Source organism: Excalfactoria chinensis, chromosome 32 (genome assembly GCF_039878825.1).
Source record: "Excalfactoria chinensis isolate bCotChi1 chromosome 32, bCotChi1.hap2, whole genome shotgun sequence".
In the NCBI taxonomy this organism is placed as follows: domain Eukaryota; kingdom Metazoa; phylum Chordata; class Aves; order Galliformes; family Phasianidae; genus Excalfactoria; species Excalfactoria chinensis.
Window position 1 is genome coordinate 1,042,768 of NC_092856.1, and position 26,154 is coordinate 1,068,921.

Below are 26,154 nucleotides of genomic sequence, written 5' to 3' on the forward strand. Positions count from 1 at the left end.
TTTGCAAGCAACTGCAGAGCGCAGCGCTTAAATAGCATTGATTTCTCTTTATTTCTCCCTCCTCCCAAGCACGTTTCACCACCACCTCCATGGGGCTGGGAGGCAGAGGACATGGGGACACGGCACCGGGGACGCAGCTCTGTCTCCTGCCTTAATCCCAGCCATTAATAAAAGCAGATTTGGTGCCGCACGCAAAGATTAAATGAATCCCTCCACGTCTCCACAGGCAGCACCAGCACACAGCTGCACTCATGGCACGGGGGCTCTGCAATGCTAAGACACTCATTTGGGAAATGGAGCTGCGTGGCGTTAATCACCCCTCTGAGAGCCCCTGGGAGCACTTGGGGGTGGTTTTAAAGTTGGCAGCTTTGGCTCAAAGCGATGCCAAAGTGAGTGATTTGTCACAGTGCCATCACCGAGTGTCAGCCTGTCCTTCCTCTGCGGGTCTGGGGCTGCAGCTGGGGCAGCTGCTTTGCTACAGCTGGGTTGGTTGGGCATTTTTTAGGGGGGGGAGAGGGGTTAAACCATGAGCCAAAGCTCAGAGAGCAGAGTCTGAGCTCCATTGAGGCTCCATCCCACATCCCAGCCAGATTGTCTCCTTGGTGAGGGGTGACCCATCCAGTGGGTGAGTTGGGGGAGCAGCTCAGCATCTGCTCCGGTCACATTGGGCTCAGTGGGAGGGAAATCCTTAGGACACATCAGCACAGTGCCTGAGGAGGGGGGGCTCTCATTCAGCACAAGAAGCCTGGTGCAGGTGGGAGCGGGTGGGCTGCTGGCACAGCAGAGCCATCCCAAGCAGAGAGCCCACTACTGTGGCTCAGAGTGACCCCCAGGAAAGTCTCATCCCCTCCCCCCCCCCATTGATGAAGGCAGCTGGTGCCACTGCCCTCATCCTTCCCCATGTCTGCATCTCAACATCCCTGCAAGGGAAGTTTCCCTTGGTGGAGTCCTCCTAAAGCTCATATAAGGACCACAACAGCCCAGCACGGACCCCAAGCCATTCCCTGGGGTCCAGGGAGCTCAGCACCCCCCCAGTAAGGGGCTGCACTTGCACCACGCAGAGGCAGCACCCCAATGCCAGCGTACCCACAGCTCAACCACCCTGAGCAGCACAACAGTTCCCTGCCAACACCAAGAACAGAGCTCCAAGGACCAGCAGAACAGAGGGGTCTGAAGCGTTTATATAGGTACGTATATGTCATATATTTGTGTGTGTAACCATACATCGAGATCTGCATACTTACACACCCGCACAGGTAAATATTTATAGATACTGACCTCTTCAGATTAAAGTCCAAGGCACTTTTTACAGTGAACAGGTTAAAGCCATAGTTTAAAACGCGCCTGTTTCTGGGTACAGCTCGGTTTATGGCAATGCTGCTGGGACAGGCAGGGCCCGTTCCCTTCCCCGCTTCAGGGCCATGCACAGACTGGGAGGAGGGAAACGAGTGTGGGGCTGGATCCTCACCACAGCCCCAAGCAGCTCTATAGGGCCATGTTGGGTTGTGCAGTGCAAGGGGAGGGGAATGATTTGGGCAGGAGGCGGAGAAGAGCGTATCCTGGGGGCTGCAGACCTGCCCTTTGCTCAGGGAATGGGACACAGATGGGGCTCATCCAGGGAGAAGCAAGAACCCCCCCCGAGCAGTAGGGCTTCCCCTCATTAAATCCCCCCTGCAGCCCTTGGGGAGGGAGCTCAGAGCTGAGCAAGCAGAAGATGGGGCAGGAAGCAGAGCAGAGCCCCCCAGCAGCAACATCCCCCCCCCCAGGAGAGACACCCCAGCTCACCTACCTGGGGGTCACAGGGCTGCAAGATGGCTGGAGGAGTACAAGGGCCCCAAGCTCCCTACAGGAGGGGTCAGCAATGCCCTCACTACCATTCAGGAGGAAAGGAGCCAGCCCTTCTCCTCCTACTGGCCTATAAACCACAGAAGCCCCCCCCCAGCTGGGCCCAACAAGGGGCAAATGGAACTGCTGGGGAGGGCTTCACCCCTGCAAGGAGCCCTCCGAGCTCTCAGCTGCTGCAAGGACCTGCAGCTCCTGGCTGTGGTATTGATAACTGATAACAGTGTCAGCATTGTGGGGATGGGGGGATAGAGGAGCTGTGCAGGGGGTTGTACTGGAGGAAGGCAGCAGGAATTGGTCCCGGGTGCCATGCCCAACCCTGGCTGTGGCTCCACATAGAAAGAAGCAGCCAGGAGCGCAGAGCAGGGCTGCACAGGGTGGGGGGTTTAAGACTATTCTCCTACAGACCTGCACACGGTGCTGAGATGCCCCCCAAGTGCACACTGAGAGCGGAAAGGCTGAGCTGGGACAATCCCCGTGACCTCACCATGTCCCTCTCCTAAATGTGGGGGCTGCTCTTCCGTCCTACACAACTACAGCCTGAGATGGAAAGGGAACAAAAACCTCCAGGCACCCCACAGCCTCCATGTGCCACATCCTTACCTGCGGTGCCACCAGCGGGGACATGGGGATGGCCCTCACCCCATCATCCCCATGCTGGGGACTCGTTGACCTGAGAGGAAGAAGAAAGTGGGACCCCACAGCCCTCCTGCCCCAAAGAGGAAGAGGAGGAGGAGGAGGATGGATGGGCGATCCCTGAACTTGGAGAGCACCACACCGTGTGGCTGCTCTGAGCCAAATAGTTGGGTTGTTGAAGTCCCAAAAGGGAGGGAGAAGCGCTGAGCCCTGCACTGCTCCGTCCCCAGAGCCTCCATCCCAAAGGGCGAATGGGACCAGGAGAGGGAATGGCTTTCAAGGAGGCTGAGAAAAGCGAAAAGCAAAGCCCCGGTGCTACAGGAATTTAGGATCCCAGTGGGGATTAACGCCTTGGGGTGGAAGGGATCGGGATGGGGGTTGTGCTGGGAGGGGGCAGGGAGCTCCCACCAGCCCCAGCCCCGCAGTGACTGTACTCAGAAACAGACATTAGCAGCAGGCGGGGCGTCGCTGCCTGCCTACAACTGGTCGGGTACAAAACCATAATGGAAAGTTACAATAACCTTTGTAATATAGCAATATATTTCATAGTTAAAATAAACTATTATGCTTTCCCCTATCGTTTAAAAAAAAAAACAAAAACAAAAAAAAACCAAAAAGAAGCGAGCAGTACAGAGGCAAGTTGCAAACCCGTGCGGAAGCCTCCTTCAGTCTGGATAGAAATGCTTCAGTCTGTGGGTTTGCAGAGAGGACGTTGTAGGGTTTGTTGTTGTTGTTGCTTTGTTTTATGGGTGTTGTTCTTTTTTTTTTTCCTCCTGGTGTTTTTAGGACGTTTCCTTGCAGGCTTTGAGGTTGGCAGAAGGGAAAACCGAGGCTGTGCTGCAGGAGGTTGGTGGGTGGGTGGGTGCAGAGAGCGTCGGGGGTGAGCTCACCCCACCTGGGATAGCAGCTGGAGCGCTGGGAGGGGCGGTGGGTGTCTCGCTTTGTAAAATAGGGGGGGGTGGGAGGGGGTTGGGCTGATCCGGTGTTGGGGGTCTGAGGATTTGTTTCCTGCTGAGAGGTCGGCGTCTCTTTGGGTTTATGGGTGGACGTTGCAGTTTGGTTCTTATGCTTTTCCTCCACGGCTCCTGTTGGTCCCGGCTCTCCTCCTTGCTCTCTTTGGTGCTTAGAGCCCAGGAGAAGAGAGAGTTCCCCTCGCATCCGCCGGTGTTTGGTGGGCTCAGTGCCTACAGAGCACCGGTACCGGGACCGGGATCGGCACCGGCGAGGCGCTGTCCGCGGTGCTGAACCGGCTGCGGTGGGGACGGAGTGGAGGATGAGGGTGTAGAGCATTGGATGGAGGGCGCATGGGATGGTGTAGGGTATGAGGGATGAAGGGGTAGGAATAAGGATGCATTGCATGTGGGGTGTAGAGCACTGGATGAAGGGCGCATGGGATGGAAGGTGTAGGGTATGAGGGACAAAGGGTGCATGGGATTAAGGGTACATGGGATATAGGTTGTAGTGCACTGGATGAAGGGCGTATGGGATGGAAGGTGTTGGGTGCATGGAATAAAGGGTTTAGAGTGCGTTGGATGAAGGTGCATGAGAGGCAGGGTGAATGGAATGAAGGGTGTAAGGGGCGTAGGGTGTAGTGTGTGGGGAATGAAGGGTGTAGGGTGCACGGATGCAGACTTTAGGCTGCGAGGGATGAAATACGCATGGGATGAAGGGCGTAGAGTTTATGGAATGAAGGATGTAGGGTGCATGGATGCAGGCTGTGGGATTCAAGATGCATGGGTGCAAGGTGCATGGTGCCAGGCAGAGGTGCTGTGCCATGGCGAGGATGGGGGTCTGCAGGGTGCAAGGTGCAGAGCTGGGGGTGCCACATGCAAGCTCTGAGCTCAGAGCATGCGATGGAAGGCACAGGGCTGTGGGCTGCAGTGATGCTGTGAGGAAGCAGCAGCTCTGCCCAAGGATGAGGTGCTCCTGCACTGGTGGCAATGCTGAAGCTCTCATCACCGCTCCGTCACTCCCTCACAGCCCAGCTGGCACTTCCTCCTCTTGTCCTACTCGCGTTGCTTTCTCAGACTTGATTACCAGCCCGTGAGGAGGTTCCCACTGGAGATATCGATTCCCAGCCATCAATACTTCCTTCATCTCCGCGTACGTGTCATGCACGGCGCTCTGTTCCTACACAAACCACAGGAGAGGCGTGGAAACGTTTTTCTCTGCTGGCTGCCTGCGGCCAGTGGAGATTCTGTATTTTAGGCTCATCCTTGGCGTTTACAAAGCTTTCTCCATTGCCGTGCTCAGAATCTCCTTGATGGGAAGATGATGGGTGTCTCCTCTTCACCCCATTCGAGGAGCGGGGAGGTGAGGGATGGTAACCTGGAGGCACAGGGACTGGTAGCAGCACTGAGAGCCGGCGCTGGCGAGCTGCCGAGGCAGTGACACGCTCCCATCAGCCCAGCAATTAAGCTAATGACAAGATCTTCACGCAGGGGAAGGGCAGCTCCTTCCCAGAAGCTGAAGATGCGCTGCCGGCCAAGGAATAGAAAACGTTGGCAGTGAGCTCTGTGCTCCCTGAATGCAAACCATGCGACAAGAACAACCGGGGCTGTTACCGTGCTACCAACAGGCTTCACAGCACCACCTCTGCAGCACCAGGAGCGCGTTTTGCAGCTCCTTCTGGAGGAGCCTTCCTCCTCCTCCTCCTCCTCCGCCATGTGCCAATGGCAGGGCTGGCGGGGAGGGTGGGGGTGGAGGGGGGGGGGAAGCACCTCGTAACCGCTGCTTGTTTGCTGTGCAGCTTTAATTGCGGGGCACGAGGAGTGAGACACGTTCCAGCAGCAGGGAGTGGGGTTTTGCACAGCAATTCCTCTGCACTGGGGCTGATCCGTCCCTGCCTACGTGAGCACGAAAGGCAGCGTTACTGACGGGAGCGAAAGAGTTACGAAGGAGAAGATTACAGGCTGAGTATACCTGGAGTAACACAGTGGCTTTTGATTACAATTACTGACACTGCCGGCTGATGTGTAATTAATATCACGGAGTAATTACACGCTTACTTCATCTGTTTAAAAATATATAAATATCCTCTGCTGTGTTTTTCAATGAAAGCAGCAAATGCCATCCCCACAAAGTTGGGGCGGCGCAGGGACCAGGCAGAACCCCAAAACTGCTGCGGGGTGACACGAGAAGGGAATGTGGTGACAGCAGAACAGGGACCTTCACTCCCCGGTGCTGCTGACCCCCAGCAGGAGCGGTGTGGGGTAGGGGGTGGTTTTAAACAGATGAAGCATCCCACACAGAGCATCGTCCGTGGCATCAGGGTCAGAGCTGCGCCCGGTGCCTTCCCCTACTTATAGGGGTGTTCCGGGGCTTGAAGACCTCCAGATGGGGTGGGGGGCAGCAATGGGGCCATCCCCAGCACTGCTCAAGGCTCCAATGAGCCAAAACAAGGATCGGAGATCACCAGTGCTGCACTGAGCCCCCCTCCCTCCCCCATTCCAGGCAGCTCAGAGCCCACCACCTACCCTGGAACAGAGCGAGGGGAACCTGTTGGTGTCTTGGCAAGGAGACGGGACGGAGCACGGACATCTCAGGGCAGAGCTGTGCAAGAACTCCAGGGTCAGGAGGAGGGGAATGCACTGAAGGGGGGGGGGGAGGCAGGGTGGGGGGGGGCGGTGAGCAGCCCTGTGCCCCCCGCAGCCCCTGCGCTCCACACGGTGCGATTCTCCCTCCGGTGTCTCCGTCTCTTCAGTGCTTCCGACTGTTTTGTGTTTGTTTTGTTTTGTTTTCAATGTGAAGACCTGAGATTGAGCGTGGATTCCTGTCCTCCACCGAGCGCTGTGGCGCGAAGCGTCACCTCCGTCCCCTTCCTTCACCACGAGTAGAGGCACCGAAATGGGGGAGGGGGGGGAGAGGAGGGGGTTGGGGGAAGGGGGAGATGGGGGGAGATGTCCATCCCAAGGCGTCACCGTTCCAACATCGTTCCCAGTGGGAACACCGAGTCCTCCTCGGGATTGGCACCAGCTCTCCCTGTGTCCGTGGAGCGCTGGGAAGGGGGGCTTTGCTCTGAGCTTTTAGCAGCTGCTGGAGCTGGTGTACGGTGTGGGGAAGGACGTGGAGCTGACCCCAATGGGGCTCTCAGATAGCGGGGTCTGTGGGGTGCCGGCGGGCATGGCAACAGCCCGAGCTTCCACCACGGCGGCGAGCAGGCGTTGGTGCTGCTGGCGCAGCATGTCGGCCAGCAGCAGTGGCAGTGAGTTGAAGCTGGCACTCAGCTGCTCCAGTTTGGCCTCCAGGCTGCCGAGCTGCTTCTCCAGGTCCTCGCTGCGGTCGTTGAGCTCGGTGATGAGGTCGTACATCACGTTCTGCATCTATAGATGGAAGGAGAGGGGTTGGATCAGTGCTTCCATCTTGAAGACCCCACCCCCTTGTAGGTGTGCAGCTCCAGACCCTTCCTGGGGCTGAAAGTTCTGCTCCTGAGACATCACAGCCGGAGGTTTCACCCGCTCTGCAACCCAGAGCCCACTGCTGTCAGCTCTCATCAGGCAGCCCTGGGGCTCTGCGAGCTCAGCACAATGCAAGGAAGTAAGAGCAAGTGGAGGGGACAAGGATAGGGACAGCCGTGCAGAAGTGCTGCCAGCTCATCCCCTGCATGGAGCCTTCAGCCTCATTCACTGAGGCTCATGGAGGGGCTGCTGCAGCTTTGCTCCTCTGTGCCACTCCAGGGCTGCTCTCACCCACCCCAGCCCCATTGCTAGGCTCACACCCTCCCATTGAACCCCTGGGACAGAGCTGTACCCATGGCAGAGCATGGAGGGGGACTGGTTGCAGCCAGCTGGTGGGGATGGGGCCCCAGAGGATGCTTGGCCATCTGGGAGCTGCACTCCAGATAATCCCTATTACTTTAACTCCTTCCTACCAGCAGAGCCAGCTGCATCCCTTCCCCCCCCCCCCCCCCCACAGTCCCTCTGTGCCAACCCAGGATGCAGGGTGGGTGTACTGAGGGCCACTGGGATGCAGCACAGCAGACACTGCAACACCTGGTGCACATCTGACCTCCCTTGTGCTGGGACCGGTGCTTGGCGAGCCTGATTTCCGCAGTGAGGAGATGGGAATGATGAAACCTGGGGGCTGCTGAGCCCTGAGCATCCCCAGCTGGGCCGTGCAGCGTTCCTATGGGGCAGTGACCCCCCCGTCCCTGCTCGTGGTGAGCTCTGTTCTACATGAAGGGGCTGTGAGCTGTTCCCACTGACAGCTCAGGAGCCGGAGCACCACGGTCAGCCAGGTTCTGCCTGGGTTGTTCCAAGGGATGAGGAACACGAGACCATGGGGTTATGGGAGGACTTGCCTTTGAAAGGTCAACCAGCGTGTTGGCCTGGTCGCTCAGCTTCCGCTGCTCCATCTTCACACTGCGCAACCTGGGGAGGGGGAAGGCGACGTGATGCACCACCCCTCCCAACTACAAAATGCTGCAGAGACCTCCCCATTGCCAGGAAATGGAAAGCCATCCTGCGGATGGGATGGGACCCCCTCCCCAAGCCTAGCTTTCCTCATTGCCACAGGATCCCAGAGGGACCCCTTCCCCAAGCCCAGCCCTCCTCATTGCCATGAGATCCCAGAGGTCCCCCCTCCCCAGGCTCAGCCTTCCCCATCACAGTAGGATATCAGACAGACCCCCTCCCCCATCTCAGCTCTCCCAGTCACTGTAGGATCCCAGAGGGCCCCCCTCCCCAAGCTCAGCCCTCCCCATTACAGTTGGACATCAGACAGACCCCCTCCCTATCCTCAGCTCTCCCAATCACTGTGGGATCCCCCTCCCCAGGCTCAGAGCCCCCTCCCCAGCTGTAGTTCCCCACTTACTGGTGGATGGCTTGTAGGAACTTCCTCTGGTGCTTCCGGACTTTGGCGTGGTCGATCTTTTTCAGCAGCTTGGTGTGCTTGTAGATGAGCCACGTCTCCCGCAGGACGTTGGCCGCCGCGTTCTTGATCTGTAAGAGAAGGACGTCGGGTCAGCAGCCCCATCTGCTGCAGTGCGTGGGACGAGTTATTGCATGGAAACAGAGCTCTGGCCCCGCTGGGTGCTGATGGTTGGGATCACAGGAGCTGACTTGTCCCAGCTGGGAGCTCCGTGTGCCAGATTGGATGTGTGTGGGGTCATGCAAGGCAGGGATGAAGTGCTCCAGGCACAGCAATGGCGCTGGCCCTGCTGCATCCCCATCCCCATCCCCATCCCCATCCAGCTCCAATGCTTTGGGAAAACATGCTCCAGCCATGGGGCTCCTGACCCACTTTGCCCCTCTGGGGGTGCCCCATCTGCACCCCTTGGAGCTGGATGAGGGCTCATAGTGTCCCTGTGCTCCCCAGCCCCCCTCTCACTCTGTCCACCACTAAAAGTGACCCTAAATGGGCACTAAGAGCCCCTCCAGCCCTACAGCACTGCTGGGTTGCAAGCAGAGCTCTCCTCCTCCAAGCCCACATGTGGCCAAGGACACAATATCTGACCTTGTGCCATCTGTGTCACCTGAAGTGACATCAATACATGGCACAAATGGAGCTGGTTTAAGACTTATCTCCCTGGGGGAAGTGGGGTTATTCTGCAAGGAGGTGCCTAAACTTGAAACTCTGATGCTTCCGTGTGCTCTGCTCACATTGGATGTGACCTGAGTGTCCCACAGCTCCATCCTGGTGCCATGCTGGGGTCTGGGGGCCTCAGCCCTATTGGGACAGCACCCAGAGACCCACACAGCTCCAAGGTGCCCCATTGGGATGGAGCACACAGCAGCAGCGCAGCACGGAGCTCATCTGCAGCACAGAGCTGCTGAATCACCGAAATCCCAACACAAAAGTGAGCTCATGTTCTACCAGAGAAGATGGTCCATCTCCTCCGAGGGAAGGAGAGAATATAAAACACATACACATACATTTCCTGCCCTGGGCGAGGCCGCACTCTTTGCATTTCACAAAGTGCTGCAAAAGCAAAGCAGAGGGCCGGCGCTCTTTGCTTTTACCTTAATGCTTCAGCATGCTCTGCACTCAGCGCCTCACCCCAATGAGATCAAGCCCAGGGATGCTGCACCCCCAACCACCTTCAAGCTGAGCCCTCCCCCAGCCCTTACCCGCTTGGTCAGCTGCGTGTCCATCATGAAGTTGTGGACGTGCTTCTCGGCTTTGGTGAGCTCCAGCTTTCTGGCCACCACGGCCACCACCAGGGCTGTGCAGCCGGCACCCTGAGGGGACAGCGAGACACGGAGGGGACACCCATGTCACTCAGGGATGTCACTCGGGGATGGGGTTCACCTGCATCCCATCTATTCCCACCCCAAAGGCCAAGGAACCACATGCAAACCCCAATTAGTGGATACACTGCAAGCCCTCCCGGCCCCCACGCATAGGTTACGCAAACTGTCTTGATGTGGGCAACCCATTTTAACCCGGGTTTACAGCAGCATTCAGCCTCCCACCATGGCCTTGAGCAGCTGCCAGAGCTTCAAGTAATTAACAAGGCTGACTGACGAAGTCAGAGGTCCCCGGTGCCCATCAGTGCCACCCCAGCACCACGTGGGATCCCTTGTCCCATAGTGAATCCGGGCAGAAGGGAGATACTGAGCACCCACAGAGGAGCAGTGATGGGATGGGGCCGGACCCCAGTTTGCCCTCAGTCAGTGGCAGCTGGCATGGCTTTGTCTTGGCAATGAGCACCAGATCCGGTGAGCGTTTGGGAACGGAAGGTGCCAGGCAGGGGACCCCGCTCCTCCAGGGCTCTGTGCCACCTGGCTCTGCCCGCACTGCTCCCCTCCCCGCAAGCTCTGGCAGAGGCCCATGACCCTGGCACGCAATCCTTTATTTATTAAAGAGTCATTAATTAACATCGTGGGCTGAGCCGAGTCCTTTCGCATCCCTGCAGCTCCCAGCATGAGCTCTCAGCTTTCATCTCCCTTCCCTCTGCCAGCAGCACAGCCACCCCAGTGCTGCTTTTTGGGGAGCCCCACTGTGCTATTATTGCTTGGCAGGGTGGCATGGGGAGGGGGGGGGGGGTCCCAGCCCAGGTTGTCCCCCCACCCCACATCCCATCTGCTGCTGGTGGGGTGAGGAGCCTCGGGACCTCCCCTCAGTGTGGATTTTTTGGTCATGGCAATGCCACGTGCCATGGAGGATGGGGACAGCAGTGCAGAGCTACGGAGCAGCCGTCCCCAGCTGCACAGCTGTGCAAGTCAGGTCGGCTTACAGCCCCTTGGAGCAGGTAAACGGGGTCCTGTAGGTCAGTGCTGTGGGCGGGAGTGCTCCCAGCTGTCCCCATTCCCTTGTGGGATGCAGCAGCAGTTGGGATCTCTCAGTGTGATGGAAGTCAGACCGGTGGCCAAGGGATGCATGGGGCTGCTGGTCCCCACATCTGCTGCTTCCTAAGGATGAGGCCATCCTCTCTCACATCTATGGGCTGCCTGCCACCTCCCTCAAACCAAATTCACCCCAAACCCTACAAACCAACAGCAAGGGAAGCTCTGGCATCTATGAGGCTGTAAGACTCAGAGGGACCAGCACTGGGGATGCTGGTCCCTAGAGCACCCCATTGCCCCTCCATCCCAGTGCTTACCATGATGCCGGTCAGCAGACAGACCCCCTTCCCACAGTAGGTGTGCGGCACCATGTCCCCATACCCGATGGAGAGGAAGGTGATGGAGATGAGCCACATGGCCCCCAGGAAGTTGCTGGTCACGTCCTGCTGGTCGTGGTACCTGTGTGGGGGAGGGGGAGGGGGGATGACAAAGGTGTGAGTGTTACAGCTGGAAATAGGGCTGGGGCAGCATCTGGGGACCACGGGGAGGGTTGGCACAGGTGATGGCTGCAATAGAAACTGGGTATGGGGCTCCTCCTGCATCATGCAAAGCAAAGGGGATGAAGAAAAAATGATGCAAAGGGACGCCCCAAACCCACAAAGATTGCACAATTTCCGGCACAGAGAGAAAAAAAAACACCCAAAAATCCAGCAGTGAGGGCTTCTGCTTTCGGTCAGAGCTGTCACTGCAGTGTTGTCCCCCCCCCCCCCCCCTCAGTGCCACGTGGCTGATGGCAGAAACAGATGTGGGGCTGCAGGAGGGAGGGTGGGGGCAAAGAGGAGCAACAACCCCCCCCCCACCCTTGGACCCATAGGGTTGGGATGCACAGAACTCACAGTCAGAGGGCATAGGGCTGAGCAGGACCCACTGGTACCCACATGTGGGATGGCAGCGTGGTGCAAAGGGAGGATGCGCTCAGCAGGAGCTTTGCTTCAAGCAACCCCAAGCCACACATGAGCTCCCCACCCTGAGCACCAGCAGCCCCACAATGAGGGGACCCCCCCTCCAACCTCCATTTCTGTCCCCCCACCTCACAGCAGCTCCTGGCTACCAAAGCACCACAGGGCACCCCCAGAGCACCCCCAGATCTTGGGATGCTGCAAACCTCCCACGCAGCCCCACAGAACCCCACAGCTCCTCTTCCTGCTCTATAGGGTCAGAAGCCCCCTGAAGCCCCCCGGGATGGGCACTGCACCCCCCCCTCCCCATTGTTGAGCCCTGCCTCTTGCATCCCCCCCCCCCATCCTCTGCAGCAGGTTCCTCTCGGCCTCCTCGCGAAATCATTAGAGGAAAAACAGATGGAGCTGTTGGCAATTCCCTGCAAATCGATTCATCGCAGCTCGTAACTCGCCCAACAGTTGGGTTTTCTCCTCTTCCTGCATTTTGTTTTCCTCCCCATTCCTCCCCGTCCCTCCACCCCCCCCCCCCACCACAAGTAACCTGAGACCCCAAGCAGATCTGCACAGCGGGAGGAGGCAGCAAAGCAGCCCAGAGTACAACCACACCACGACCCTACGATGGATCCCCCCCTTCCAAAACTCGGACATTTTCCCCCTCTCCCCTGCACCAAACCCACCCAAACCCCCTCACAACACGCATGCATTCACCCACCCCACAACGCAGCCCCCAAAGGACCGGCAGTGCTGTTGTCACAGCAGGATGGGATGCAAACGAAGGGCTTGCAATGGATGGAGCCACGCTTTCTCTTCCCAGAAGCACTCGGAGCTCATAAACAGAAGCAGCTGGCACCGGCACGGCGTGAGCAGGAAGAGGGGCAGCTGCACACGCCAAGGGCTGATGCAATTGTTTAGACCCGAGTGTTGCTTTCCATCCATCACCCCACTCATCTGTGCTCCCCGGAAAGAGCATCACCCCCTCGGCTGGGAGCAGAGCGTCGCAGCATGAGGATGCTACAACGGCAGCATGAGGATGCTACAGCAGCAGCACGTGCTGGGCTGTGGGTGAGGGAGCAAGCAGGAAGTGCAGCGTGCAAACAGCCAATGCAAAAAGCAAAGCATCCTTGGTATGAAATGCAAAGCCCGCCGGTGCAAAATGCAAGCAACCCTGGTGCAAAATGCAAAGCCCACCGGTGCAAAAAGCAAACAACCTTGATGCAAAATGCAAAGCCCACTGGTGCAAAAAGCAAGCAACCTTGGTGCAAAATGCAAAGCCCGCCAGCGCAAAATGCAAGTGTCCCTGATGCCAAATGCAACTACTACCCCCGGTGCAAAATGAATAACACCACTGGTGCAAAATGAAAACATCCCAGGTAGAAAATGCAACTGCCCCCCTCCAGTGCAAAATGGAAGCATTTCTGGTGCAAGGTGCAACCACCCACCGGTGCAAAATGGAAACATCCCCTCCCCCCAATCCCCCCCCAACCCCCTCGGTGCAAAATGCAAACAGCTCTGGTGCAAAAAGCAGGAGGGGAGCAGGCTGCAGGCACATGCATGCACACGTGTGCCGGCCGCGGGCAGCGCAGCAGTGCCGGCAGCACCGCAGGCAGCAGCGGTGGGGTGAGGGTTGCTAAGAGACTCGCTGCCTCCGGAGGGATGTGGCACCCGGGGTGGGGGGGGGGTGGGGGGGAAGGGAGGGGACGGCGCCTGGAGCGATGCCACAGCCTCGGGAATGAGCCCAAACAGTGTCACCATCCCTAAGGGTGCACAACAGGGGACGGAGCCTCCTGGGCTGCCAGAGTTTGGGAGATGGGGATGCATCTGCTCCCTGCATGCAGGTTGCTGTGGGTGGGCACGAGGGTCCTGCTGTCACAGTGGGCCAGCAGTCAGGGTGTCTGCATGCTGCTGGGACAGAGCATCGCTTGGGGACAGTGCATGTCCCTGTTCCCTGCATGACCCCACTCCCTCCGTCACCCCATTCCCTGTGTGTTCCCACTCCCTGCATGACCTCACTGCCTGCGTGTCCCCACTCTGCAGCAGTTCTCCTGCCCCATTCCCACTCTCCATCATTAAGCAGTTCTTTATATCCACCACGCTTCCAGCCAGAGCCCCTTCAGTGCAACCCCCCCCCCAGGAGCCCCCCACCCACCTGCCTGCTCCCTTTCAGGAGGTACAAAGAACCCTAATGAGGGCCCAGAGCTCTCCAGCCTGTTCTAAAGGCCTCATTGGGAGGAGCAGGAAGAGCAGAGCTGTCTGGAAGAGCTCCCATAACCCCAGAGTGTTTCCATGCCACTCAGAGATGCTCTGGGGACGCAGATGGGATCGCGTGGTGACACCAAGGGGAGAAGGAGGAGGAGGAGGGGGTGGATGGGGTGACCTGACCCCGCATCTCTGAGCCCGGCATCATCCCGCAGCACAGACTTAAAGGGATTTCATGCGATTGAGCTAATCCACTTAAAGCAAATCATAACAAGCATTTGTCTTCTTGAGTGCTCTCCCACAGACAGCCCCAATCTCTGTCCTCCTCAGGGATGTGCTCCCAATGGGCACAGCCAGCAGGGATAGGGACAGAGTTGCTTACAGCTCTGCATCCCACGTGGCTGCTGGAATGGGGATGGCACCAACCCTGTCCCTGTCCCTGCTGGGCACATTGCTTGGGGAAGAACTGCTCCCATCAACTGGGGCACTGGGATGGCCCCAGTACCATGGGGACGGTGCTGGTGTATCGTGGTACCTGCTGGCACCGGTCGCCACAGCAACGCCAGTGCCGAGCTGCCATCCGGCAGTGGGTTTGGAAGCGCCGTGTTGTCATGGCACTCACTCGCAGACAGCCAAGCTGCACCTCTCCCTATGCAAATCCCCCCCCTACAGCCATCAAAGCCCCACATTGCCCCATCGCCATCCCCAGTGCACCTCCGGGGTGTCCCTAATCCCCATCACCATCCCCATGGCAGCTCCTGTATGCCCCAGTCCTCATTGCCATCCCCATGGCACCTCCTGGGTGTCTCTAATCACCATCCCCATGGCATCTCCTGGGTGTCTCTAATCACCAACCCCATGGCATCTCCTGGGTGTCTCTAATCACCAACCCCATGGCATCTCCTGGATGCCCCAATCCCCATCACCATCCTCATGGCACCTCCTGGATGCCCCAATCCCCATCACCAACCCCATGGCACCTCCTGGATGCCCCAATCCCCATCACCAACCCCATGGCACCTCCTGGATGCCCCAATCCCCATCACCATCCTCATGGCACCTCCTGGGTGCCCCAATTCCCATCACCATCCCCATGGCAGCTCCTGGATGCCCCAGTCCCCATCACCATGGCACCTCCTGGATGCCCCAATCCCCATCACCATCCCCATGGCATCTCCTGGATGCCCCAATCCCCATCACCATCCTCATGGCACCTCCTGGGTGCCCCCACACCCCATCACCACCCCAACACCTCTCGGATGCCCCCCATCCCCACACCTCACCTCTCACACACCCGCACCGTCCACGCAGCGATGATCCAGAGGGAGATGCTGAACACCAGCAGCACCGTCCCGGGGCAGATGGTCATGAGAGTCTTCATGACAAAGCGGGTGTTGAAGTTGATCTTGTTGAGGGCTCCGATGCTACGCGACGAGGCGTCGGTGAAGAGCTTGCTGTGCAGCAACATGACGCGCGCGATCAAGTAGAGCCTCAGGAACATGGGGATGGACAGGATGATGTCCACGTCCGCCTCTGCCCGAGAGGGAGTGTAGGAGAACGCCAAGCGTGCGGTCCAGAAAAATTTGTACTCCCCAGGAATGGGGTGGATGGCACAAACCAGCATCTCCAGGCTGATGTAAAGGATGCGCTCGTACGTCATCGCGATCCGCCAGTCGTCGGCGCCGTTGTCGATCACAAAGAGCTGATGGGAGGGAAAGCATGTGGTTATGGGCAGCCATGGGGCAGCCATGGTTACTGGTGGCCTTATGGGATCCCATGGTTATCAATGATCCTATGGCATTCATGGTTACTGGTGGCCCTATGGGATCTCATGGCTATTGGTGGCTCTATGGGATCCCATGGTCATCAATGATCCTATGGCATTCATAGTTACTGGTGGCCCTATGGGATCCCATGGTCATCAATGATCCTATGGCATTCATAGTTACTGGTGGCCCTATGGGATCCCATGGTCATCAATGATCCTATGGCATTCATGGTTACTGGTGGCCCTATGGGATCTCATGGCTAATGGTGGCTCTATGGGATCCCATGGTCATCAATGATCCTATGGCATTCATGGTTACTGGTGGCCCTATGGGATTTCATGGCTATTGGTGGCTCTATGGGATCCCATGGTTATCAATGATCCTATGACATTCATAGTTACTGGTGGCCCTATGGGATCTCATGGTTATCGGTGGCCCTATGGGATCCCATCATTACTGGTGGTCATAGGACATTCCATGGTTACTGGTGGCCCTATGGGATCTCATGGTTATCAATGATTCTATGGTATCCCATGTTTACTGGTGGCTATATGGCATCCCATGGTTACTGGTGGCCCTATGGGATCTAATGGTTGCTGGTGGCCCTAAGGGATCCCATGGTTATCCATGACCCTATGAGATCCCATGGTTACTGGTGATGCTATGGCATTCCATGGTTATCAACAACCCTATGGGATCCCACGGTTACTGGTGGTCATATGGCCTTCTATTGTTATTGGTGACCATATGGCATCCTGTGCTTACTGGGGTCCCTGGGCATCTCCCCATCACCAGTGATGGGACAGGCACAGTAGGGACCCACATCACACAGCTCCACTGGGATGAGGGGAATGAGCCCAGAGGAACAGGGATGGCTGGGGATGGGGACAACAGGGATGAGCTACTGCCCCCTAATCCTGCTCAGGGCATGGACTGGGGATGCTCAAAAGGGACCCCATGGGGCACCTCCAACACCACAGCGGTGCCAGCGCTCCCAGCTGCACCCAAAGGGGTGACTTTTTGGGAGGAAGGCAGTGCTGGATGCTGTGTTGTCATAGCAACATGCAGGTTCATCCTGGGCAAAACGGCTCCTCCGAGCGCTGCAGTGGGGTCTGAGCTGCAGTGGGGTCTGAGCTGCAGTGGGGTCTGCACAGAGCCCCCCCCCCCCATGGAGCAGGTTGTGCTCCCACCACTCTTTGCTTTGCACTTAGCGCACCGAGAGGCATCAATGCTGTCCCCTACACCAGCAGGGACTCTCCATGAACAGCACTCTGCAAAGACACTGCTGGAAACGGACCTGAAGGGGACACAGTGGCCACATCCCCAGGGTAGGAGCAGCAATGGGACAATGCTGTGTCCTATGGGCAGCACACAGGGCTGCCCACCCAAGCCATCCCAAGGGGCTGACGCACACTGTGTGTGTCCCGGCCACCTCCCTGTGTTGGGAAAGCTCAAAGCTCGGTTCCTTTGAGCTGCTTTGTTAGAGAAATTTGTTTATAAAAACGCTCCAAGCTGTCAGGGGAGATCCTCAGGCATTTAGCGAGCTGACAGCCCATTCCTTCCTGGAAAAGGGTGTTAAAAATAAACAAATTAGCGAGAGGAAAGAGGCAGCGAGAGCCTTTTGGCAGCACACCGGGCAAAGGGTGTTGGGATGGGGAGGATGGGGGGGGGTCTGTGCTAAAGGGCTCCCCCTCCCCTCCAGCACCGGCGGCTCACGGCTGCGTGGGGTTTCCATGGCAACCTCGGCACAGTCCAGTGGTACCCGGGCATCCCCAGCTTCATAGAATCATAGAACAGCTTGGGTTGGAAGGGACCATAAGGATCACTGAGTTCCAACCCCCTCCTCCCCCCCACACACAGGCAGGGTCACCAATGTCCAGATCTGGCATTCACTCAGGGCTCCACCTCAACGTGGCCCTGAACACCTCCAGGGACAGAATCTATTCCAGAATCAGTCTCTGCAAAGAACTTCCTCCTGACGTCCCATCTAAACCATCCCTCCTTGAGCTTACAGCCACCAGATGAGTCAGGCACCACCTTCCCTTGGTGAAGCCGTGCTGGGATCACCACCTGCTCCTCCTTAATTTGTGCCTTTATTTGTCTTCCAGGAGGATCTTCCCAGACACAGAGGTGATGCTCCTGGAGTTCCATTGATCCTCCTTCCTCCCTTTCTTGTCAATGGGAGTGATATATTCTCCCCAGGTGACTTGTCCTTGTTTCCACAGCCAGTACAATCCTTTCTTCTCCCTCCATGTGACCAGCAGGACCTCACCAAGCCATTCTGGTTTCCTGCCTCCTCTGCCTGTGCTCTTATTGAGAGGGACAGAGCATCTTTGTGCTCACAGAAAGGCATCCTGAATGAGCAGCCAGCTTTCTTCCACTCCTTTGTCTCTAAGGTCACCTTCCCAGGACACCCCCGTCCAACAACTCAGAGGGCACTCAGTGGGTGTTGGGAATAGATTGGATCCCTTTGGCCCCAAAAACTGCCCCGCAGCCCTATGGAATCCCAGCAGGATGCTGCCCCATAGAACCCCCCTCAGCAGAGCTGCCCTATATGGCAAATAGAAAGCCAGACCATCCCCAAGGAGCCAGCAATTAATGCAATTAACACCCAAGAAAGCAGCTGAGCCCTTCCAGCAGGTGGGGAGGAGTGGTGGCTGAGGATTTATGGCTCTGGTGGCCCCACATCCATCCGTGATCACGGGCAGATTAGCAACAATCCCTTTCTAAGCACCTAAAAGATAATAGGGCCACCAACAGCCGGTGCGGATTTATGGGAGCAAACCAGACTCAAACCCATCTTCTCCTCTGCCAGCCCATGAGTGCCGGACCCCAATTAGCACATGGTGCTAATTGCCACTAAAACATCGGCTATAGAAGCAGAAGGAGCCGTGAGGACGCAGAGGAGAACCCATGGGGAGGGATGGAAGGAAGCGGGGGAGGGCAAAGCTGGGGGTGGGACACCTCGGTGCTGGGGATGCTTTTGGTTTCACGGCCCCCAGCACAGCGGCCTGTCCCCAAATCGCGACGTTTCGCTTTGATTTAAGCAGCTCTGCCCTACGGCACCGCGGGGCTCAGCCGGGACGGGAGGACAGAACCGAGAACAACAAGCGGAGGAAGCAGCGGCGAGCCGGGTTCGGTCCGGCCGGGCACAAAACACAGCAGCCATGGGGGTAAATATTATTGCAGCACAGCGCAGCTTCTCAAATATTTGTTCTGGGCGGCCCTTCGCCCGCAGAAGAGGCAGAGATCTCCTGCAGAGCTCTGCGTTGGGGAGCTCAGCCCCGACGGCGCAGGAGGAGGAGGAGGGGACCGCAGGAGGAGGAGGGGACCGTGCACCGCGTTCCCGGTGGGTACGGAATGACGCCGGCAGCTCCCGGCACCGCTGCTCGGTGACTACAAGCCCGGTTTGGCCACGGGCCCGGCAGGAAGGTGGCTGCTCCCTCGCCTTTCCTTGGCTGATCCCGAGGGATGGGCAACGTGGGGACGGCGGTGCTGGGTCAGGGTCACACCAGGGGATGGTCCCCAGACCCAATGCATGGTCTGCACGTTGCACCCGACCCCCCCGCAGCCTGAAAACGCTGGTATTAAAGCGGGCCGAACCGGAGCCTTTATCTCCATCCAAAGCCCGAGAGGGCAGAGAGGAAGAGAATGGGCGGCGTGATTAGGAAAGTATTTCACAGCTTGCCTTGGCAGAGCGGCCGCGCGGTGAAAGAGGAGAAATGCGGGACCCTCCCCGTCCTATAAACAGGGAGAGGGGCGAGAGGGAGAAAATCTGCGGCTCACACCCGGCTGCGGGGAACGGGAGGGGGATGGGACCCGGAGGGGGATGAGACCCATCGCTCCTACAGCCCTTTGTCCCCGTGAGAGGGATGGGATGGAGGGGGAGGCAGCGGATATCCCTGCTTCTCCAAAGCCTTGCAGAGCAGGTGGAGCCTTTAGGGATGAGTCCTCGGACATACCTGCACCTCCCGCGTGTGGTAGGCGATGATGAGCCCCAGCAGGATGACGGTGGAGAGGCTGATAAGGCATTTCAGGGCCAGGGAGAACATGGAGTCCTGCAGGAAGAGAGGAGGGGAAGGGGGTCAGCGGTGGGCATGGGACTGAGGGACCTCCATGGTTTGAACCCACTGTGCTCCCCACAGCTCCATAGACCCACCCACATGCAGCCCAGCGGTATGGCATCCCGCTGGGTGAGCTAATGAAGACCCTCCTGCTAATTAGCTCTATGTAAATTGACCCCTGATTCAGCGGTGACTACAGCAAAACGTTCCCCCACCTCCCACAGGTCCTTATGGGGAGGGGCTGGGTTCGTTTTCACATGCAAGACCCCAGGCCCTATTTGGTTACAGGGAGCCCCTCGCTCGACCCCAGAACTGATGCAACGGTGGCATAGAGAGGGTCGGCAGGACCCATCCCATCACCCGTCGCTCTCAAAGCACAGCACCGCCTCCTCCCCCACCCCATCCCATAACCCCCTTTGTGGGGCTTTTCCAACGCGTGGGATTATTTAGGGCAACGTTTCCCCGAGCAAAGGCGGCACGGGGCGCTTCGGGCCGCGTATTGTGAATGGCTCCAGCACTTGGCACCCGCCGTGCAATTGTCTGTACATAATGGCCGTGTTGAGAGAAGTGCCGGGACCAAACAACGCTATTAATAGGCAGCCCCCAGGGAGGGCTTATGCCAAGCCCCCCCCTCCTCCCTTGAAGCGCCCGCCCTGCCCGGTGACACGGGACCAACGCCGGACCCCGAGGCGATGGGACCCGGAGCGCTCCGGCAGCACGGCGGCTATTTATAGTGAAGCGGTGCCTGGGGGAACACCGGGATTAATTGCAGAGATGTCGCTCCCGCAACGGATCTGGCATCCTTTAGGGCCAATCTCAGTCTCCGTCTAGACATCCTTAACCCTCCCGTTGCCAACGTGGCTGCAGAGCTCTGGCATCACCCCACCCCATAACCGTGGGGTGTCCCGATGGGGTCCTGGCACGCCGTGCCGTGAACGGAGCCGTGTGCCAACCCAGCATGGTGAGGATGGGCAACAGATGGGAGAATCCCATGCCCGGTGCATCCTTCCTCTGCTGGCTGCCAGCACCGACCCCGCATCACCTCTGTGGGGACACCCTATGGGCGAACACACAGGCAGATGGGTGCCAGCACAGCCCAGCACCGAATGTCCCCACGGCAAGGGGACACTGCAGGGGGCAGACCTCCAAGTTGTGCCTATAGGGCAGGATGGCGGACCCTCCTGGCACGGCTATGGGGCAAGCAGACCCCTCGGTGTGGCTATAGGGCTGATTGGCACAATGTGGTTGCACAGCACCGCCGGAGCCCAGCTCTGGTCCCAGAGGAACACAGCAGGAAGAACTGCTGTTGGCTCCCATGTTCCCAATAAACAACGTTGTGGGGCATCGGGATTTCATCTGGGGAAGGGGGGGGGCACTGCACGAGGGACCCCTACACATGCACTGCTCACACTGTGTGCCTCTCATGTGCCCCCAACCGTCCCCAAAGGGTGGGCAGAGAGCAGAACGCGGCTGCACAGCGGCGGGGTCCTCCCCCAACACCAAAGAGCGCATGGCATCTCCAATGGGGCCGCGCTGGAGCTGGGCCAGGGTCGGCGGCACCGAAATCCCCATCCACGCCAACAGCTGCCGGCCCCGCTCCTCGGGCACGGCCACGGCCCCGCTGTGAGCTCCGGTTTCCCAACGGAGGGGGCTGGGGGGTATTTATAGAGCCCTGGATCCGTGCGGGGAGCACCCCAGGGCGCAGCACACGGTGACCCCGACACCCTCCTCCGTCCCCGCCTGCACCCCGAGCACGGCGGGGGCAGCGCTGACTCAAGGGAGGGTCTCCTCCGGTTCACCCCGCGGGGTCGGTGCTGTGGGCGGCACCGCTGCGCACCGAGGGCGGCACCGCGGCCGTGGGCTCTGCGGCTCCGCAGGTGGCGGTGGGCAGAGGTTGGGAGGGGGAGGGGGGGGGGGAAACAGCACCTCAGCACCGTTCCTACAAGCGGAACAGCCGCGAGAGAGGCTCTGGAGGTGGAGAAACGCATCCTCCTTCCTCCCCATGAGGCGTGAGGTTGGGTGCCGAGAAGGACCCCATGCCCCCCCAGCATCACCGGGGTCCTCACGCCCCATCCCACATCCATAAGGACACCGGAGGGTCCCCCGTGCCCACGGGACTCCCAGATACATCCCCCACCTCCGCCTCCTCCCGGCCCCATCGCCCCCTCCGCCTGCACTGCTGGATGACGGCAGGGGGGGGCAGCGCGGCCCCTTCCCACACCGCTCTGTCCCCTCCACACGTGGCACTGCCACACGGGGACCCCCGGCGTCCCCCGAGCCCCCGCCCCCAGTGCTGTCCCACGGACGCCCATGGGTGCCACGCAGCTCGGTGCCTGTTCCCTTCCCCTTCATGGATAGGTATAAATAACATGACAGATGTCTATACAAAGAGTTATTCATATCGCTGCCAACGAGCACAGCCAGGGAGCAGAGCTGAAAGGGGTGTGTGTGTGTGGGGAGGGGGGGGGGAGAATTATAAATAAAAGACACCGTCCTGCAATTACAAGAGAGAGAGAAAAATATATATATAATAAAATAAAAATGGAAGAAAGGGGTGTGGAGGAGGATGGAGGGCTCTGCTGCACCGCGGCTGCTCGAGGAACGCCTGGAGGGGATGGGGACGGCCATAAGGACCCCACAGCCATGAGTATGCATGATGGGAGGGGATGAGGACCCCCAGAGCCCCCAACCTGAGAGCTCAGGAGGGTGGGGGGCAATCCAATTTCGGGGTCATCCTCTGGGGATGCGCCCACCAGCAGGGCCTCCATCCCCGCCCTGAGGCCGTGGGGCAGCTGGATGCATCCAAAAGGGACACGTGGGGGTCTTTATGGGGGCTACAGGTAGGAGCTGCAGGTAGGGACAAGGCAGGGGTTGGTGATCAGGGGTCCAGCAGACCCCTCCCCTCTATGTCCAGCAGCCACAGCAGTGACAGGTCCCATTCCCTCCCCTGACACCCCCAGGCATGCAGGGCACACGGGCGCAGCACCCACCAAAGCCAAACGATTGCTCCATCACTGCCTGCCCCATCCAACACCCAACACTGCCACGACCTTATGGGTGAATCCCCCAACACCTGAGGGGGCAAAGCGCCCCAACGCCCACTGCATGGGGCACCAATACCTCAATGTCAATCCCATGGGAACCCCAATGTCCTCAACACCAACCCTACTGAACTCAATGTCCCCAGTGCCCACCCTACAGGACCCCAACGTCCCCAGCGTTCACTTTACAGGACCTCAACATCCCCAGTGCCCATCCTACAGGGTCCCAATGTCCCCAGCATCCACACTACAGGCCCTCAGTGTCCCCAGCATTCATCTTACAGGACCCCAAAGTCTCCAGCATTCATCCAATGTCCCCAGCACCCACCCTACAGGACCTCAGCGTCCCCAACATTCATCTTACAGAACACCAATGTCCCTACGCCCACCCTACAGGATCCAATATCATCCTACAGGACCCCAAAACCCCAATGCCCACCCTACAGGACCCCAACACCCCCAATGTTTGTCCTATAGGACATCAATATCCCCAACATTCATTGTGCAAGACCCTCAAATCCCCAATGCCCACCCTACGGAACCCCAACATTCCCATCATCAACCATACAGGACCCAAACAACCCCCACTACCCCAATATCTCCCTTTCAGGACGCAACATCCCAAACGCTCACCCTACAGGACCTCAACATCCCCATTGTTCATCCTATGGAACCCCACCATCTCTAGTACCCACCCTACAGGGCCTGAACAACCTGCACTACCCCAACACCCCCCTTTTAGGACCCAACATCCCCAATGCCCACCCTACAGGACTCCAGCGTTCATCCTATAGAACCCCAACATCCCCAGAGCCCACCCTGAACAACCCACACTACACCAATACCCCCAACATCCCCCTTTTAGGGCCCAACATTCCCAGTGCCCACCCTATAGGGCCCCAACACCCCCAGTGTTCATCCTATAGGATCCCAACATCCCCAACACCCACTGCACAGGATCCCAACATCCCCATTGCTCACCCTACAGGACCCAAACAACCCGCACTACCCCAACACCCCCAACATCCCCCTTTTAGGATCCCACATCCCCTTTTCAGGACCCCACATCCCCAACGTTCATCCTCTAGGACCCCAACATCCCCAACGCCCACCCTACAGGACCCGAACAACACGCACTATGCCAACACCCCCAGTATCCCCCTTTCAGGACCCAACATCCCCAATGCCCAACCTACAGGGCCCCAACACCCACCCTACAGGGATCTAACATCCTCAGCATTCATCTTATAGGACCCCAACATCCCCAACGTTCCTCCTATAGGACCCCAACATCCCCAGCTCCCACCCACAAGACCCCAACATCCCCAATGCCCACCCTACAGGACCCGAACAACCCGCACTACCCCAACACCCCCCTATTAGGACCCAAACAACCCGCACTACCCCAACACCCCCCTTTTAGGACCCAACACCCCCAACATCCCCCTTTTAGGACCCCAACATCCCCCTTTTAGGACCCCAACATCCCCAGCTCCCACCCACAAGACCCCAACATCCCCAATGCCCACCCTACAGGACCCAAACAACCCGCACTACCCCAACACCCCCAACATCCCCCTTTTAGGACCCCAACATCCCCCTTTTAGGACCCAACACCCCCAACACCCCCCTTTTAGGACCCAACACCCCCCTTTTAGGACCCCAACACCCCCCTTTTAGGACCCCAACACCCCCCTTTTAGGACCCCAACATCCCCGTTCCCGGCTCCCCCCCGTACCTTGGAGTAGAGCCCCCAGGACAGCTCGGTCTCGATGACCATCACGACGATGCCGAACATGCCGAAGATCAGCGCGTAGTCGCTGAGCCTCTTCCTCTTCTCGAACAGCGCCCGCCGGTGACCCAAACGGTACCCGATGTTCTGCGCTTTGCGTTTGGGCCCTTTGGCAAAGCCGGCGGGAGCGGGACGGCCGGTCGGCCGGTCGGTTCGGGGACCGTGACGGGTGGGGGGCCGGGCGGGGGGCGCGTGGTTGTCCTCCCTCGAGACGACGATTTCGGGGGGTCCGCCGGCCCCGAAGAGCTGTAAGGGCTGAGCTTCGGGTTCGGCCTCGATGAGGTTCCTGCGGGAGGCACTGAGCCGGCTGAGGGGCTTCATCACCCCCCCGCTGTACTTGCAGGAGCTCATGGCGATCTCGGTGAAGGGGTTGCTGTCCCGCCGGTGCACCAGGGGGCTGGGCTGCCGGTGTTTGCCCCCCGACGGCACCGCCGAGCCCGGCGAGTGGCCGCCCAAGTGGTCGCTGAGGTTGAGCTGGCTGCCGTGGCGGGAGGAAGGGTGGAGGGCGGCGGGGGCGGCGGGAGGAGGGGCCCGCAGCGACCCGGGCGAGGAGTGCAACAGGCTGTGCTGGAGCGGCGGCAGCGCGGCGGGCGGCGGCGGCGGCGGCCGCTCGTCCCCCGACGACGGGCACGGGCACCGGGGGTCTTCCTCCAGGTCCCCCACGCCCGAATCGTGGAAGTGCCCCGACGTGTCCATGGCGGTGCCGCCTCACCGCCCGCCGCGCACCTGCCCCGCCGCCGCCTCCTCCGTCGCCGCCGCCGCTCCGCCGGGTACCGGCACCGGGCCGGGCCGCCCGCCTCCCGCTCCGTTCTCCGCCGTCGCCGCCGCCGCCGCCGCCACCACCGGCCCCGGCCCCGGGGCGGCGGGCGCGCGGCTGCTCATGAATGGAAGCCGCGTCCCTCCGGCGCTGCGCGCTCGCCGCCGCCGCCGCCCCCGCCGCCGCCGCTGGCCCGGCCCCACCGCCAGCACCGCCCCGCCATTGGCCGCGCCGGGGCTCCCCGCAGGCTGACATCATTCCCCGCCCCGCTCCCGCGCCCCCGGCCCCCTGCGCCTGTGCGGGGCGCACGGGACTTGTAGTCCGCCGGGGGGAAACGGAGCGGCGAGCGGAGGCTGCGGGAGCCCCGACGGCGGCGGTGCGGGTGACAACGGGGCGCCCCGAGACCGCCCCGAGGAGCCCCGATCCCATCGACGGGCCGGCGCCGAGCCCCGGGGCGCTCACGTCGGGGCGGGGAGCGACGGGGACCGGGCGACGCCCGCTGGTGCGGCAGCTCCTCCCGGTGAGCGCCCTTCGACGGGGGCTGCCCCGCTACGGGGGGCTCCGGGACGGGCACCGAGGACGGCGCTGTCCCCGTAGGGGGGACCCTATGGCCCCCCGGGAGCCGCCCCGCCAGCTGCCGCCCTACAACGCTCGGTAATCTCCTTAGGGCACCGAGCAGAGGTTGGGGATTACGGCAGCAGCTGGAGCCGGTGGAGACCGGATGGGGTCGGGTCACCCCTTGCGCTCTGTTTGGACCGGGGCACAGTAATGATGGGGAGGGGGACACGGGGTCAAGCTGGCTCCCAGCAGCTCCACATCTCCTCCGTGTGCCGTCTGCAGACCCCATAGGGTCTCTGACTCCCCTCTTGCCCA

At 59.6% G+C, this 26,154-nt stretch overlaps 1 protein-coding gene across 1 annotated transcript; it reads right to left on the reverse strand.

The window, feature by feature from the left end:
• Positions 1 to 1,167: 1,167 nt before the first annotated feature.
• Positions 1,168 to 25,401, reverse strand: KCNN3 (potassium calcium-activated channel subfamily N member 3). Its single transcript, XM_072358653.1, has 8 exons — positions 24,471 to 25,401; positions 19,590 to 19,685; positions 15,142 to 15,560; positions 11,021 to 11,162; positions 9,546 to 9,656; positions 8,290 to 8,417; positions 7,778 to 7,847; positions 1,168 to 6,800 (listed from the first exon to the last, which is right to left on the reverse strand). Exons 1-8 carry the CDS (start codon positions 25,218 to 25,220, stop codon positions 6,504 to 6,506), a joined length of 2,013 nt encoding a protein of 670 aa, XP_072214754.1. The 5' UTR covers positions 25,221 to 25,401; the 3' UTR covers positions 1,168 to 6,503.
• Between the last annotated feature and the right edge of the window lie 753 nt (positions 25,402 to 26,154).